This window comes from Triturus cristatus, chromosome 4_2, assembly GCF_964204655.1.
Source record: "Triturus cristatus chromosome 4_2, aTriCri1.1, whole genome shotgun sequence".
In the NCBI taxonomy this organism is placed as follows: Eukaryota; Metazoa; Chordata; class Amphibia; order Caudata; family Salamandridae; genus Triturus; species Triturus cristatus.
Window position 1 is genome coordinate 323,054,151 of NC_140586.1, and position 16,786 is coordinate 323,070,936.

At 48.6% G+C, this 16,786-nt stretch overlaps 1 protein-coding gene across 1 annotated transcript in view; it reads right to left on the reverse strand.

Annotated features, from left to right (window-relative positions):
- The window catches only part of HMCN1 (hemicentin 1), a 1,072,905-nt gene that overhangs the window by 66,312 nt on the left and 989,807 nt on the right, over nucleotides 1–16,786 (reverse strand). The window contains exons 99-100 of the mRNA XM_085601687.1: nucleotides 16,161–16,280; nucleotides 15,418–15,552 (exon numbers count right to left, since the gene is read on the reverse strand). Of these exons, the coding sequence (XP_085457813.1) occupies nucleotides 15,418–15,552; nucleotides 16,161–16,280 (255 nt within the window). The remainder of the gene's footprint in view (nucleotides 1–15,417; nucleotides 15,553–16,160; nucleotides 16,281–16,786) is intronic.

Below are 16,786 nucleotides of genomic sequence, written 5' to 3' on the forward strand. Positions count from 1 at the left end.
CTACCAATGATATGATTTATTGATTGATTGATTGTATGTTCGCCACCCAGGCTGCATTACAGCCTGCGTGGAGAACATGCCCAGGCTCCCATTGCCCACAGCACTCAGACCAATCACAACGCTGCATTGCAGCATTGTGATTGGCTTAGGGGAGCCTGGGAGCTTCCTGTTCGGACAGAAGCCAGGGAGAGGACAGTGAGGATGGAAGAGAGACGGTGGCCGTCCAGCCGGCCGGCCAGCAGGTAAGTGATCTTTTTGTATTTATTTTTTCTCCTCCACTTCCCCCCATATAATAACAAGCATTGGCATAGCCAATAGGTCTCGCCTTCGGGACCTTATAAGTGTTTAGTTATCCAGCACAATATCCTTGGTGCTACAACATCAAGTGTTGCATGGCTAAACACTTATAGGGTCCCAAAGACGAGACCCATTTGCTATGCCATTGCTTGTTTTTTGGCCTGCGACCCTTTGCATGCTGTGCCTTAGGCGGCTCATACCACAATGAGAGAAGCAAAATTACAGGTCCCAGAATGCACTTCGTTGCCCAGTAAAAAAGCCACGACTGGCTACAGGAATCTTACAGGGCACCGAGCCGCTAGACAGAGGTGCAGACGTGAGCTCAGCCCCAGTCTGCCTTGCACAGGCTGTCGATGTCGCGGAAGGGCCCCCGGCGTCCCCGGGCCCCTGCGCCCTGAAGCGAAGGGTGCTTTTAATATTTCCATTCTCCTCTGCACAGAGCCGTCCCCCTGACAGCCAGTTATTCGCCGCTCATAATATATAGGCCAGGCCAAGCCCAAGGCCCCAGGAGGGAGGGCGGGAGTTATTCAGAATGTGGCAGGGGCGATGCTGCGTGTGCACCGCAGGAAGCGCCCACGAATGCTGCGAGGTCCTGGTGGTTGCCTGCGGGGCTCTGGGAGCCGACCTTGGCCGCAAGTAAGCAGCCATGGCACGGGCGGGGGCACCTTGCGGTGGGAGCTGCATCTAAAGGGGGGCGGCGGGGGAGCCCTGGGTTTATGGTCGTGTCCTGCTCGGGTTTGGACAGCTCTGAGCCCAGCCTGCCCTGCTCCCTCTGGAGCAGCTGCTGAGAGAGACTGCTTGGCGATTGGTGCTGAGATCTACGCGCAGCCTGCTGCAGGTTGCAGCTTTACATCATGAGGGTGCTAGCTCCGCATTTCATCCTTCAGGGGTGGATGAAGTGAGTGAAGTTGGTAACAGGACCGCCTGTTAATTACAGCGCCGCGGAAGAGCACGAGTGATTCCAAGTGTTTACTGCTAGATAAGTGCCAGCTGTTCACGTGAGTTTGTAATACTTATTAAGGGCCTAAAAGCAATCCTGCTGACACTGTGTGCTATACAGATGGCCAACCCTGCTATTTTCTTCATCACAGTTATTATTTTATTGAAACATTTTTTTTATACTTGTTGCTGATGCCTTTTACAATTGTTTTTATTACTATTAATATCAATGTGTGTTCTCAAATGCATGTTATTATACCATTGCTTTTGCCAGGGCTTTAAGTCGGATGGGGGGGAGGGGGTTCTCTCAAAGGGGCGTGGTCGATGTTATTAAGGGCGTAGCTTAAACACATAAGTTAAAAATCTGTGCTTAGCATAGTGTGCCTCCCGACTGGTATTTTCGCTGCTGCTGCATCTAGATATATAACACAAGTAACATTGAAATGCCCACTCTCTAAAGTGCCCCCCTGGCAACAAGAGCTGCCTCTTTTAAATGCCCAAAATCAATGAATTCCATGCCATAGTGCATCAGGAGATAGTACCCGAAATACTGTTTGCAGCTGCGCCATGGAAAGCTGCCTTGTGATGTAATGTTATTTATCCATATGTTTCTTTTTGTCTTACCTAAACAAAATGGACATTATCCTTTTCATGCATTTTATTTTGTGTCAATTCCAGTCTTCCGTATTGATGGGCACAAGTCCACATATATTTCTCAGTCTGTTATTAGACATAATATTTTTTTTTTATTGTACCACGCACGCGGAGCCTTTGCTCCTCCATTCCCTTCTCTAACCATTTCAGTGTTCGTTTCAGTATTTTCAACAGCAAACAAGCACGCGAGCGGTGCGCGCGCTACAGCAAGACATCTGTTTTGCATTATCGTGCACGCATCTGTGCACGATAATGGAAAACAAATGTGGCCCGTGCGGGTAACCGCAAGCAATAGGCCGTGGGCGGAGCAAAGGTGGGACATGCACCTGCCTTTTGCCCAATTGTGTGCTGTCTTTCTTATAAAGACGCACGTAAAGCCCAATAGCCTATGAAAAACAAAAACACACGCATGAGCGTGTGGTGAGCTTTCTGAGGCCCCTTACAAGAAGTCTCTCCAGAGCAGCACATGCACGCTGCTACGGGCTCGACCACAAAAGGCTTAGCAGTTTTTGAATCACACCTACAGCTAATAAAAAAATCTACTCATACAAAAGATCGTATAATGGCTAGTATCTGTTCTCATATTGTGCAAGGCTGGTAAATAACTCCAAAACCCCAGATTCCAGCAATATGACTTTAACCATTTCTCTCTATTATGGGAGTACAATGGACAGAAGAATACAGCATATTCAATGCTACCAGGGCAACAAGGGCATCTATTCCTAACATTAATAACAGTGCCCCCCCTTGTTCCATTTGCAGATAAAACTATTAAGTACTAAAATACCATACCTAAATTTAGTCAAAATAGTTTTGGTCCATATGGGCGTAATCTCATCCATATAGGGTTCAAAATGTGGTGTTAGTTTGATAAATAAAATCTTGCGGGCAAGGCTATAAGTCCCGGTAGTCTGGCGGAGATTGGAATTCATATACACCCAAAAGTATTTCTTTAAAGAACCTTTGAAACAGAGTTAATATTTGAGGGTTTGATCCACAATTCTCTCAAACCCAGTTTATTGAGCCACGATTTAACATGAGCCAACCAGGGAGTGGTCATATTCCTGTCTAACTGGATAAGTTAATGGTGACCTTCACAATACAGGCACAAACCTAGGGTGGACTAATTATCACCCAATAAGCCAAAGGTCTTAGGATGGCTAAATCACTAATCCTGTTGAGAGCTAGATCATAATACGCATGGGCCAGTGGTGTAACTCACGTCAGGGAAAGTAAAGATCTTACAAAGTGATTTTCGCTCTCTGATAACGGGCCAGCAGCAGTCATTCCCCAAGCCTGAGTCCCGTATAGGGCAGCTGACTGGCTGCAACCCTATATATTTCAACTGCGGGAGAAACTGCCCTCTGTTTGGTAGCCCTATGCATTCTACTGATTGTGGCTGCTTTGTGCTTTATAAGAGCCTTACTTTTCTCTATTTGGTAGTGCCACGAGAGGGAATTACTGAACTTATGCCCAGGTAATCAAAGGATTTAACTTCCTCTAGTACCAAATCCCCTAAATTCAGTTTTCCCTTGAAAGATCTGTGTGGCCTGATATTGAATATGCTACTTACCAGTATGCATCTGTTCTTGGCATGTAGGGCTGCTGACATTCATATCTGTGCATAGATCGCCGCCTAGTGTTGGGTCCGGATGTTTGCACGTTGTTGTCCTGGAAGAGTCTTCGAAGTATCCTGAGATAGGTGACTCCTCCCCTGGACCACAGTGCGCATGGGCATCCTCTCCATCCTCAGATTGTTTTTCGCCATTGTGGCAGTGATGGAGTAGATACAGAAAGTGATGACCATGCTATACAGTAATTCTGAGAGCTGCAGCTGCTACAGGCGCCGGGGAGGAGGGTGGGCGATATGAATGTCAGCAGCCCTACATGCCAAGAACAGATGCATACTGGTAAGTAGCATATTCAGTTCGAGGCATGTGGGCTGCTGAATTAATATCTGTGCATAGAATACATAGCAGTACCTCCCATTAGCGGCGGCTACCAGTGCCAGCTGCAGCGGTCCGAAAAAGAGTTTTGAGAACAGCCTGTCCTACAGCTGCCTGCTGTTTTGAGTGTACATCTACACAATAGTGTTTGGTAAATGTATGTATAGTGGACCATGTGGCTGCTCTACATATATCATGTAAAGGAATGTTTCCCAGGAAAGCCATGGAGGCCCCTAACTTACGTGTTGAGTGGGCTCGTGGGGGAATCGTTAATGTGCGTTTAGCCTTTTGATAGCAAATTTGAATACATTTAACGATCCATCTGGCTATACCTGCTTTGGAGATGGCGTTGCCTTTGTGTTGTGGGGAAAAGGCAACGAAAAGTTGTTTTGTCTTCCTAAAGCCTTTAGTTCTGTCTATATAGTACATGAGGGCTCTTTTGACATCTAGTGTATGGAGCATTCTTTCAGCGACATTTTGTGGATTCTGAAAGAAAACAGGCAGTTCAATAGTTTGATTCATGTGGAACTGCGATATTACTTTAGGCATGAATTTGGAGTTGGTACGTAGTACGACCCTGTTTGCGTGAACCTGTATGAATGGCTCTTGAATGGTTAGTGCCTGGAGTTCACTAACTCTTCTCAACGAAGTGATTGCCACTAGGAAAGCTACTTTCCAGGTGAGGAATTGAATCTCACATGAGTGGAGAGGTTCGAAGGGTGGACCCATCAGTCGGTTGAGGACCAAGTTGAGGTTCCACACTGGTGCTGGTGGGTGTCTTGGGGGAATTACTCGTTTAAGTCCCTCCAAGAAGGTTTTGATGGCAGGCACTCTGAATAAAGAGAGGTGCTGCCTGTTTTGGAGATAGGCTGCTATTGCGGTTAAATGGATACGTATTGAGGTGTATGCCAGATTGCATCGGTATAGGTGTAAGAGGTAACAGATTATGTTTTGAATGGATGCGTCTAGCGGGTTAATGTCATTGTTATTGCAATAAATGACAAACCTCTTCCATTTGGCTGCATAGCAAGCTCTGGTAGTGGGTCTCCTAGCTTCCTTAATGATCTCCATACAGTCAGGTGGCAGGTTTAGGTAGCCAAACTCTAAGACTTCAGGAGCCAGATTGCCAGGTTCAGCTGTTGCGGATCTGGGTGCTGAATTTCTCCATGGTTCTGCGTCAAATGCGCGGGTTTGATCCGCAGCCTTTGATGCGGCACCCGTGAAAGTTCCAGAAAGGTGGTGTACCATGGCTGGCGTGCCCATGTTGGAGCAACCAGGATGAGTGTCAGTGAGTGCTGTCGCAGTTTGCGTGCCACCAGCGGTATCAGCGGCGCTGGGGGAAAAGCGTACGCAAATCTGCCGGACCAGTTCATCCATATCGCATTGCCCTGCGACTGTGGATGTGGGAACCTGGCGGCAAAGCTTTGGCATTTTGCGTTTTCGCTTGTGGCGAATAGGTCTATCTCTGGATGACCCCACTGTTGGAAGTACGGTTGGAGTACTGACGGGTGTAACTCCCACTCGTGCATCTGGTGGCTGTGTCTGCTGAGCAGATCCGCCATCTGGTTGTCCTTGCCGGGGAGGTGTTCCGCCATGAGGAATATGTTCCTCTGAATGGCACACTTCCACATGCTCTGAGCCAGATGAGACAACTGTGGAGAGTGCGTTCCTCCCTGCTTTTGTATGTAGTACATGGCAGTCATGTTGTCCGTCCGGATCAACACGACTTTGTTGCACAAGTGTACCTTGAAGGCTTTCATTGCCAGGAAGATTGCCATCAGTTCCAGAAGGTTGATGTGCATCTTCTTTTGTTGTGTAGTTCATAGTCCCTGCACTGTGTAATTGAGTACATGAGCTCCCCATCCCTGGAGAGACGCGTCCGCTGTCAGTATTATTTGTGGAACAGGCTCTTGGAACGGTCGGCCCTTGCAAAGGTTTTGTAGATTCCACCAATGCAGAGAGTTGTATGCCCGACCGCTCACCAACACTAGGTCTTTTAATTGCCCGTGAGCCTGATTCCATTGACGTGCTAAGCACTCCTGAAGCGGGCGCATATGTAGTCTCGCGTGTGGGACTATGAAAATGCAGGAGGCCATCATGCCTATCAACTGCATGAACACTCTCGCAGGAAGGGAGTGTTGGGGTTTGAACTTTGATATCAGCATTTGCATGCTGTTGATCCTCACTAAATTTAGCTGAGCTGTGGCTGCCAGAGTGTCTATGGTCGCACCTAGGTACTGTTGTACGTGTGCGGGTTGGAGATGTGATTTCGGGTAATTTAGTGAGAATCCCAGACTGTGAAGAAGGTGAATGGTGCGGGACATGTGGCTGGCACATTGCTGGGCTGACTTTGCCTGAACAAGCCAGTCGTCCAGGTAAGGGTAGACGTGAATGTGTTGCCTTTGTAGATGTGCAGCCACGGTAGCTAGGCACTTTGTGAAAACTCTGGGTGCTGTTGTCACTCCGAAGGGGAGGACTTTGAATTGATAGTGCTGCCCCTGAATGGTGAACCGGAGATATTTTCTGTGTGAGGGGTGTATGGGTATGTGGAAATACGCATCTTTGAGGTCTAGTGTGGCTAGGAAATCTCCCTGTCGGAGGAGCGGGAGAACCTGCTGTATTGTATTGTATTGTATAAAGATTTGTATAGCGCACAGTTGCAATTGCGACCCAACGGGTATCCAGGCGCTCTGACCGGATAGTTAAATTATTGCTGATACGGCAGATGAAAACATCAAACTACTGGAAAGAGCCAGGTCTTGAGGTTCCTTCTAAATTCCATTAATGGCTGCGTCTGCCTAAGTTCCAATGGAAGCGCGTTCCAGCTTTGGGCCCCAACTACACTAAAGGCCCTCCCTCCCAGCCTTGCCCGTTTGAACCTAGGCTGTGCCAGCAGGTTGGCCGTGGATGACCGCAACTGCCTTACGGGGGAATACCTTGAGAATCTTTCCTGAAGTGGGACCGGCCCTGTTCCGTGGAGTGCCTTATGGACCAGACATAAGGACTTAAAGAGGACCCTCTCTTTGATTGGCAGCCAGTGCAACTCCCTGAGTGCCTGAGTAGAAGATGAATCAAGCTTGCGACCGAGTGCCAGCTTGGCGGCGGCTGACTGGACTCTCTGTAGCCCCTGCAAGATGTATTGGGGGGCTCCGAGATACAGTGAGTTGCAGTAATCCAACCTGCTGAGAATGGTGCTTCTGACGACCGAGTTGCGAGATTCGGCAGGCAGCAGCGGAAGGATACGGCGTAGGAGTCGCAATAAGCCGAAGCAGGCACTCGTGGTTTTGCTCGCCTGGGAGTCCAGCTGGCGATTATTATCGAATAGCACTCCCAGATTTCGTACTGTTGCGGCGGGTATCAGTGGGGTCGCGTCTGGGGCGAGCTTAAAGTCCATTGGCAGATGGTGAGTCGGTTTCATAGGCGCAAAGAGCAACAGCTCGGTTTTATCCCCTTTGAACTGTAGGCAGTTTCTCTGGAGCCAGTCCGTGGTCTGCCTCATGCAGCTCTGGAACTGTTCCAAGGGGACTGCATGTTTGCCTTCTAAAGAAAAGGCCAGCTGGGTGTCATCTGCGTAATTTATCAGCTCCACCCCGAACGCCTTGATGATAGGAAATAGCGGCTGCAAGTATATGTTGAACAGGGTGGGGCTGATGCTGGAACCCTGTGGAACTCCAAAGTTCACGGGGGTGTTCTCTGAGGCAAAAGGACCCATAGTCACCATTTGGTGTCTCCCTGCTAGGTAGGATCGGAGCCACTTTAGTGCCTGACCTCCCACCCCCGACTCCCTCAACCGGCCCAGCAAGATGGTATGGTTCACGGTATCGAATGCGGCTGACAGGTCTAGGAGCACCAATACGGCGGTGCTCCCTGTGTCAGCCCGCACTCGCAACGAGTCCAGCATGGTAACTAAAGCTGACTCGGTGCCGTGGCCGGGGCGGAAGCCGAACTGGTCTTTGTCCAGCTGCAGGTTGGCCTCTAGGTAGTTCAAGAGGGACCTGCCCACCGCTTTCTCTAAGATTTTGATGGGGAATGGGAGGAGAGAGATGGGTCGGAAGCTGGCCGGAACAGTTGGATCTAAATTTGTTTTTTTGATGAGGGGAGAAACAACCGCCTGTTTCCAGCTATCCGGGACCAGACCCTCTTCCAATGACTGGTTACAGATCTGGCGTAACCAGGGGAAGGTTGGATAGCCATATAGCTTCCATGCCCTCTGAGGCAGAGGGTCAAGGGGAGAGCCAGACGAGATGGTGAGTGCCGTATTGACAAACAACACATCCGAGAAGAGTGGGAAGCTGGTCAAGTGACACACCTCCCCTGACCTATCAAGGGCCAACCCCTTCCCAGATATCTCTGTCGCACTGTCAGTGTCCCTAAAGAGATTGGTAATCTTTGTCACCTTGTCCTTAAAGTAGGTGGCGATCTCGTCGCACAACCTCTTTGAAGGAACAACTTTATTTTCAAGGCAACAAGGGGCCGATAGGGATTTCACAATTCTGAACAATTCCCTGGTCCCATTAGGAGCATTCACTATGGAATTAGCGAAATAGCTGGCTTTGCGCTCCTTGATAAGCTGCTTGTAGCTGCTCTGTGCAGATCTCAATGCCAGCTTGTCCCTGGCTAGGAACCCCTTCCTCCACTTTCTTTCGGCCTGTCTACAGAGCTGTCTCAATTGTCGCAAGTCATCATCATACCAAGGCGCAGATGGCCTGCTCCTTACTCTTATCTTTCTTTTCGGGATGAGAAGGTCCAGCTCGTTGGTGATGAACTTGTGGTAGGCGTTATAGTTTGCCTCCACGGATCTGGAGGCATGAAAGAGGCTGACTGTTGGTGGAGTTAGTAACGAGCCCGTTTTGGCCAGTTTAGTCCAGTCTCTGCCCACTCTAAATTCTGCCGCTGTTTTAGCATGAGGGGGGGTAGTTGTTTGCAGTATCTTGAATTGAATACAATGGTGATCTGTCCAGATGACCGGCAGGACATTTAAGAGTTCAGCCCCCATCTTACTGGCAAACAATAAATGCAATGTATGACCTCCTTGGTGGGTAGGAGAGGTGACTAGTTGGTGAAGTCCTAAACCGAGGCAGGTCGACGTCAAGTCCCGCAATTGGTTCTTTGTGCCAACATTTTCCCACCAGTTAAAGTCACCTAGGACAATCATATTGGAGTGTGTAAGTGCCAGATTAGTGATCAGGTTCAGGAGTGGTTGCGTTGGAGTGTGCAGCCCTGGAGGGCGATAGCAAAGCAGGCCCGTAAGTAGATTTCCTCCATCGCCGTGAAGCGAGAAGGCCATTGCTTCGACTCCCTCCAGCTCGTCCGTATGTAACCGGACGGGGCGGAATTCCTCCCTATGAATAATTCCCACCCCTCCTCCCCTGCCCCCCTGCCTGGGCTTATGCAGACATTTAAAGCCCTCAGGGCAGGCCAAACCAATCTCCACTACTGCATCTTCCCTAGCCCAGGTTTCTGTGAGGAGGAGTACATCCAGAGCCAGATCCTCTATTAAAAGTGCGATTTCTGTATGGTGCTTGACCAGGGATCTGCAGTTCAGCAACGCACAATTAAGGGAGCTCGGCTCCTTCGAGCGTCTGGAGCCCGCCCTCCTTCCCGGGTTAGAGAGCAGTGCAGCAAGCTTGGTCTGGGAGGGTGCGGTGTACTCCGAACTTCTCCCTATCTCCAGGAGCTGTGACCTGGTATACTGGCGTCTTACCTTGACGCCGAAAACTAGGTCCTGTGTCGTCCTGGGCTCGTCCGAGGCGCGGACGGGCGCAGACGGGCTTGCCTCTGGCGCGCCTCCGGCGCGCCAGCGGTGCGCGCGCTGTGCGCGCGCGCGCTTGCGTGGTGCTCATTTTTATGGCCAATCCCCCGTAGCCCAAACTCCGCCACCAATATGGCGCCTGCCACACGCCTCCCGACCCTTCCCAAGATGGCTCCGAGGTGAGAGAGAGTCGGGCAAGGACCCTGCACAAATAGCAGGTGAGTGCTAATAGATTTTAAGTGCGAGTAAGTAAGAGTATGGGGCTGGGTTCAGAACAGCAAAAAACAGCACAGCACAAAACACAGTAAAAAAGCCTGAGTCGGGTCTAACAATAAAAAGCCTCGATAGACCAAACCAGCTGGAACAGATGGCAGTAAGCAATGGTTAAAAGTAATTTCGCGCCAGCAACAGCGACCCCTGAAAACAGCCGCTCAGCTGCTCTGCAGGAGCGCGTTCGATCAGATTAGGCTGCGCGCATGCGTGGTGCTCATTTTTATGGCCAATCCCCCGTAGCCCTAACTCCCCCACCAATATGGCGCCTGCCACACGCCTCCCGACCCTTCCCAAGATGGCTCCGAGGTGAGAGAGAGTCGGGCAAGGACCCTGCACAAATAGCAGGTGAGTGCTAAAAGATTTTAAGTGCGAGTAAGTGGGAGTATGGGGCTGGGATCAGAACAGCAAAAAACAGCACAGCAAAAACACAGTAAAAAAGCCTGAGTCGGGTCTAACAATAAAAAGCCTCGATAGACCAAACCAGCTGGAACAGATGGCAGTAAGCAATGGTTAAAAGTAATTTCGCGCCAGCAACAGCGACCCCTGAAAACAGCCGCTCAGCTGCTCTGCAGGAGCGCGTGTAGGGTGAGCATGTGAAAATGCTCTGAGAGAATGTATTGGTTGAGGGGTCTCAGGTCTAGGATAGGTCTGAGTGACCCGTCCTTTTTTGGTATTAAGAAGTACAGAGAGTACACCCCTGTTCCCTGCTGGTGTACGGGCACGACCTCTATTGCGCCTTTTTGCAGCATACTTACCACCTCCTGCTGTAATAACGCTAAGTGCTCTGAGGACATAGGACGGTGCCTTGGCGGTATGGTGGGTGGAGTGGAGGTTAATTCGAGACAGTAACCGTGTTGGATAACATCTTTGACCCACCTGTCCGTGGTGAAGGAATTCCACGTGGACAGGAACCGCTGGAGCCTTCCCCCGACAGGTGTTATGTGGGCGGGGGGAAGGGAGAGGGCGTCACTGTTTGTTCTTGGGGGAGGACCTGGTATTGCCGTAACCACGTCCTCTGCCCTTGGTGCTGGAGCCACGATATCCACCTCGGGTGTTTTTATTGTAGGAACTCTGTGTGCCCCCTTTATTGTAGGTTTGCTGTGCCCCCTGTCCTCTATCTGCACCTTTATTTCCGGGGCGACGAAAGGAGCCACTACGAAATGTCTGCGTTTGCAGAGCCCCCATTGACTTCGCAGTGTCCGTGTCTTTCTTTATCTTTTCTAAGGTGGCGTCAACCTCCGGCCCAAATAAGTAGTCGGGGTTGACCGGCTGATTGAGGATGTTATTTTGGACCTCAGGTTTGAATCCGGAGATTCGTAACCAGGCGTGTCGTCGTAGCATGACGCTGGTGTTTATTGCCCTTGCAGCAGTGTCTGCGGCATCCAGTGCACACTTGATGGATGCGTTCGTGAGCAGTTGTCCCTCCCTGATGAGGAGCTCCGCTGCCTCCTTGTACTCGTCTGGCAGGTGTTGGAGTAGGGTCTCTAACGTGTCATAGTGTGAGCGGTCGTAGCAAGCTAGGAGGGCCTGTGTATTGGCGATGCGCAATATGTTTGCCGCCTGGGCTGCAATCCGTTTGCCGGAGGTCTCTAGAACCTTGGACTCTTTGTCCGGGGGAGGAGCATCACCAGTTGTCTGAGAGTGTGCCCGTTTGCGAGCATTGGCAACTACAATGGAGTCCAGAGGCAACTGGCTTTTAATGTACGTGGGGTCCCCAGGTGCGGGTTTGTACTTCTTCTCGATCCTGGGGTTTATTACCCGTGCCCTGGTGGTTTCCTTGAAAATGTCCTTTGCTGGCTTGAGGACACCTTTTAACATGGGCAGAGTCTTTACAGTCCTCTCTGAGGATGCGAAAGTGTCCACTAAGAAATCATCCTCGATAGTGTCTGAGTGGAGTTGCACTCCATGATTGGCTGCGGCACGTTCAATGAGGGCGTTGAATGCAGCAGTGTCCTCTGTGGGGGACGTTTTTGCGCCATAAAGTTGCGTGTCCTGTGTATCCAGAGCGGCACCTGGGTCTACAGGGTCATCCCAGACTTGATCAGGGTGTTGCTGCCCCTCAGGGTCTATGTCCTCGGGGTAGGTGGTGTCGTCACCCATGTAGTCCTCCACTGCATCCGTGTCGGAGTGCGATGGAGAGACTGATGGATCTGTGTAAGAGGTGTGGATGCGTTCATAAAGAACTGGTTCCGATTCCGCCGGCATTTTTTGTTTTAGCGGGATCCTGTAAGAGTCGAAAGCTTGCCCTGAAGTGATCTTCCGCTTTCGGAGCATGAGCCTGCCGGTGTCGGCGTCGATGAAGTGGGACGGCGATGTCCCAGTAGTCGAGTGTTCTGTAGATGGGGACCTTGTCTGGGTAACGCGGGTTCTGATTTCGAACATTTTCGGCGCCGTGGATGGCGGCAAACCAAAGGTGATGTCGGCTGGTGCCGAATGTGCCTTCTGTGCCCGTGTCGGTACGGAGCCCGACGAGGTCTGGAGGGCTGCCTTTTCCCTGATGCGTTGCAAGGAGGCTGCCACTTGTCGCACCTGGAACTCTGATGGTTCTTTGGCGCCGAATGGTTCCGTAGAGGCAGGTGCGGACTTTTTCGAAGTGACCGGGTCATCGAGTCGAGGAGGGGTAGGAGCCGTCGACGGCATCGATGAGTGTACCGTAGTCGTTGCCTTCGAGGTGGATAGCGATGCAGTGGCTATTTTCACCTTGGTGGTCGGTGCCGATTGCTTCGGTGCCGGGGGCCGAGGCGCTTTGACGGTACCAACGGCTTTTCTTTTTGGGTCGGCGCCGACATCGGCTGCAGCGAGTTCGGCACCGAAGTCCCTTTCGGTGCGGTCTGAGCCGACGGGTTTTGATGGCGTCGAAGGTGTGGTGGTCCTCGAGCCGACCAGTGTCAGTTTCACTTTCGGTTTCTGTTTAACCGGTGTGATGATTGGTTTCGGTTTCGTGGTAGGGAAACCAGTCTTTTTAGGTAACAATGGCTCTTGCTGTATGTCCGTGGCCGGGCCGGAGGGCGGGGCCGAAGAACTGCGGGATTGGTCTTGGGTAAGGCCCGAAGGCGATCCCTCGACCGGAGCCGTCGACTGACACACTGGGATAGCCTCAATTTGTATGGGTAGGCCTTGCTCCTCACCGGAGCTACCTTCTTCGGCCCCTAAGGCCTCATCGTAGTCTCCTACCTCGTCGTCGGCTTCTTCCCCGTGAAAAAGCTCTTCATCGACATCTTCTGATCGGGAACCGTGTTCGGAAGTGGGGCTGGAGGGTACATTTTCCACGCTTTCCACATCTTCGTCCTCGGTGCTGAAGATGTTGGTCGGGGCCGGTGCCGCTTGCTGCGCTTCCAGTCGCGCGGCGCGTCGATTCCGGAGAGTCTTCTTGGATCTGAATCGGGCACAGGCCATGCATTTCTATTCGTCATGATCCGGTGAGAGGCATTTGTTACACACCGGGTGGACGTCGATATGGGGGTATTTGGCGTGGCAAACAGGACACCGCTTGAATGGGGTCCTCGATTCCATCGTCGAAGTTCGGTCGATGGTCGGATTTAATGGATCCGAAAAGTTGTTAAAGCCGTGAAAAACTAGCCTGTAAACTGTCGATACCGATCGGGAACAGTACCGCCAAAAACTAAAGGCCTTTTGGCCTGAAAACTAAATTTTCCTAACTTGAGTCAAGATAAGCACATCCGAACCCAATGGCGGAAAAAAACAATCTGAGGATGGAGAGGATGCCCATGCGCACTGTGGTCCAGGGGAGGAGTCACCTATCTCAGGATACTTCGAAGACTCTTCCAGGACAACAACATGCAAACATCCGGACCCAACACTAGGCGGCGATCTATGCACAGATATGAATTCAGCAGCCCACATGCCTCGAACACATACACTTTGTCTTGGTAACATTGCTCTCTGCCCCCCCTAGAGTTGCAGAAATCCTGAAATATATTTAGGAGTTTCTGTAATCCAGCTGGGGTCCTTGAAATGAGCAATGTGTCATCTGCAAACAATAAGCAGGGTATCTGAGTACCATCAAGTTTTGGGGCATCACAGGTATACTCCAGGAGGTAATCAAAAGCACTATTAATGAATGGTGAAAAAAGAATTGGAGCAAGGCCACATCTTTTCTGACCCCAAGTGAAACCTTTACCCTCTCCACTAGTTCCCATTGTGGCCCCCACCGAACTTGGGCAAAATTATCTTTGTGCAGCCTCATTAGGATCACCAACAAGTATGCCGGGGCTCCCATAGACCTAAGACAGTCCCAAAGTTTAAGATTAGGGACCAGATCGAAAGCTGCTCTTAGGTCAATGAAGGCTATATATACATGATCCTTCAGGATCCCAATATATTTCTAGGGGATCATAGAAAATCTAAAATATTGACATTGATACTATTGATATATGTTAGTGTCAAGATATTTTTGTAGCTTATAATTCACTTTATATTTTGACAAAGCTCTGCTTATGGCTCGCCTATACAGAACATAATAGTCACATGCAGGTATGGCCATTGTGGAAGCTAAAGATAAGAGTTTCTGGTCAGATTAACACAACACACCTCTGCCTCTTCTGTGCTTATAGCAGGTGCCCCACAGATAGATGGAAATCTCCCCAGCTCTCCCTTGCACTGCATGGTCTGCCTTTTCCTGAATGTCCATTTGCAATACATAGATATTGCTGGGCTTTACAAGTCCAATAACACTTTATTAAGGAAGGACTACATTGTATCTATTGCTAAAGTTAATAATTAAAATAACGACTATGCTTAAACCATAAGATTAAACCATGACTGAATATTATGCCTCTAGCTATCTAACAGAAAATAATTTTAGTAATGTTGTTATCAAAACAACAATAATAATAATAGCAGCAATATTAATCATCATCATCATATTAGTATTTGTCTTTTTATTTTCTTAATATTAATATTGTTGTTATTTTTACTATTATAAGTGGTAATATTAGTAGCATTTGTTATAAACATATATTAATAATAAAACTAATTATTATTATAATTGTACACTGAAATAAAAATATACATGTTGATGATGATGTAGGGGAGAGCTTTGAGGAATCCAGTTCTAACTCAGTCTTTCACAGACCAGGCTTTCTTTAGAAGCCCCTGTGGCTCAGGCCTCACATGGGATTCTCTTTCTGCTGAGTGTCTGAAGGGCACACATTTCACTTCTCAATAAAACGTTAGAGTTAGATTTACTAAGCTCTGCGAAGGAGCGAACTACTGATAGACCTGATAATCTGACACAAAATATATTTTATGTTTTATAGTAGAGCAACTCTGGGGGCACTTAAAGTACAAATAATTCAACAATGTCTAACTCTAGGCCATTTAGAGGACATACCAATCATAAGAAAGATGATAAGGGCAACTCCAGCTTTCATCCATAGGAAATCTTTGTAAAAATGGACGAAGAGGTCTGGTGTAACTTCAAAATGCTCATGGGAGCTACTTATTTTCTCAAGTGAAAATATTTGTGAATTGATTCAAATTTTTTTATATTTGAGTAAAATAAAAGGGAAAAAAAAGCGGGACATGTTTCTTCACCTTGACAACTCAACCCATCCGACGTTCTTCTGAAACCAATTCCACATCGAACAACACAGCGGTAGGCTCCAATGGTATTTTCGCAGTCCTGACCAGCATGGCAAGTGTGTCCACCCAGGGCACACTCATCAATGTCTGAAAAACAAAATCAACATATATTAGATGGGAAATACAACACATGACCAATAAATTAATGACTACATATAAAGATGAAGATCAACAAAGGGGATTCAGAGCCAAAACCTCTCTCTGTGTATTACTTTTTGCTACTATATTTGGTAATTAAATGAGTTCTGGCAGGCAACTTTTTAGATAGTACTTAATGTTGGTGGCAGACTTATTTCTTAGCACTTTAGTCCCTTTAGTAAATAAGGCAACTGAGGCACAGCAAGATAAAGTGGTGTGCCAATCATCATTCTATGTAGTCAAATGGGGATCCGAAATTTTTTATCAAGACCATACTTTTGCCCCCCACACTCAATAAGATTTACCAACAATCTATTTCCCGTGGGTATAACACATGGAGGACAAAATATGGACTTCAGGTAACCTGCATAGGTGCATCATGCCAATGACTCTGACCAGTGACCACTGACTAACTGACCAACAAAAACCTAAATTAAAGATGAGAACTATGTAATAGAAGGTCAATAGTTAAATATGTAAGTAGACTGTGTTAACCTTAGTATGCAAATCAAGAGCTAAAACAAGAAGACCCTTTTGCCAGAAGTTGTCATGCTCACCTTGACAGGTTCGTCCATCAGCAGAGATGGTGAGACCCTTTGGGCAGGAACAGTAATAGGTCCCCATGGCATTGTGGCATGAATGAGAACAAGGGTTGCGGGCGGCACATTCATCTTCATCTAAAGAAGAAAAGCAGTGTTAGAAGCTAACTCATTTTGTTTTTTACCAAGTAAATGTAGGAATCTGACTCTTCATAAGGTATGACCAAAAGAGGTATACCGTGCAAAGAATACAGGTATTCCCTTATAAGTGGACAGGGGCTTGCTCTAGCAATCCCAATGTGCTCTTCTAGGAGGTTGAGCAGCCTTAGGCCTATCAGAGAGGAGTTTGAGATCTCTCCAAATACACACAATAGTCAAGAAATGATGCACATGACTCAAGAAGGAGATTCACACCGACTTGTGAAAATAACACGTATCTTTATATATGTTTCGGCACAAGAATCAAAATGATCAGGTAAGCACGTTTGGCAAGAGAAATACTTTTACATTAAAGAAGTCGACAGAAGCTGCAATGTGATCCTGTGAGAGGAAAAACAAGTATGGCATTCATGTAGAGTACAACGACTTACGAGACCAATCTCCTGGACTTAAGGTGAGTATGGGGTCAGGGCCAAGGCAGCAAC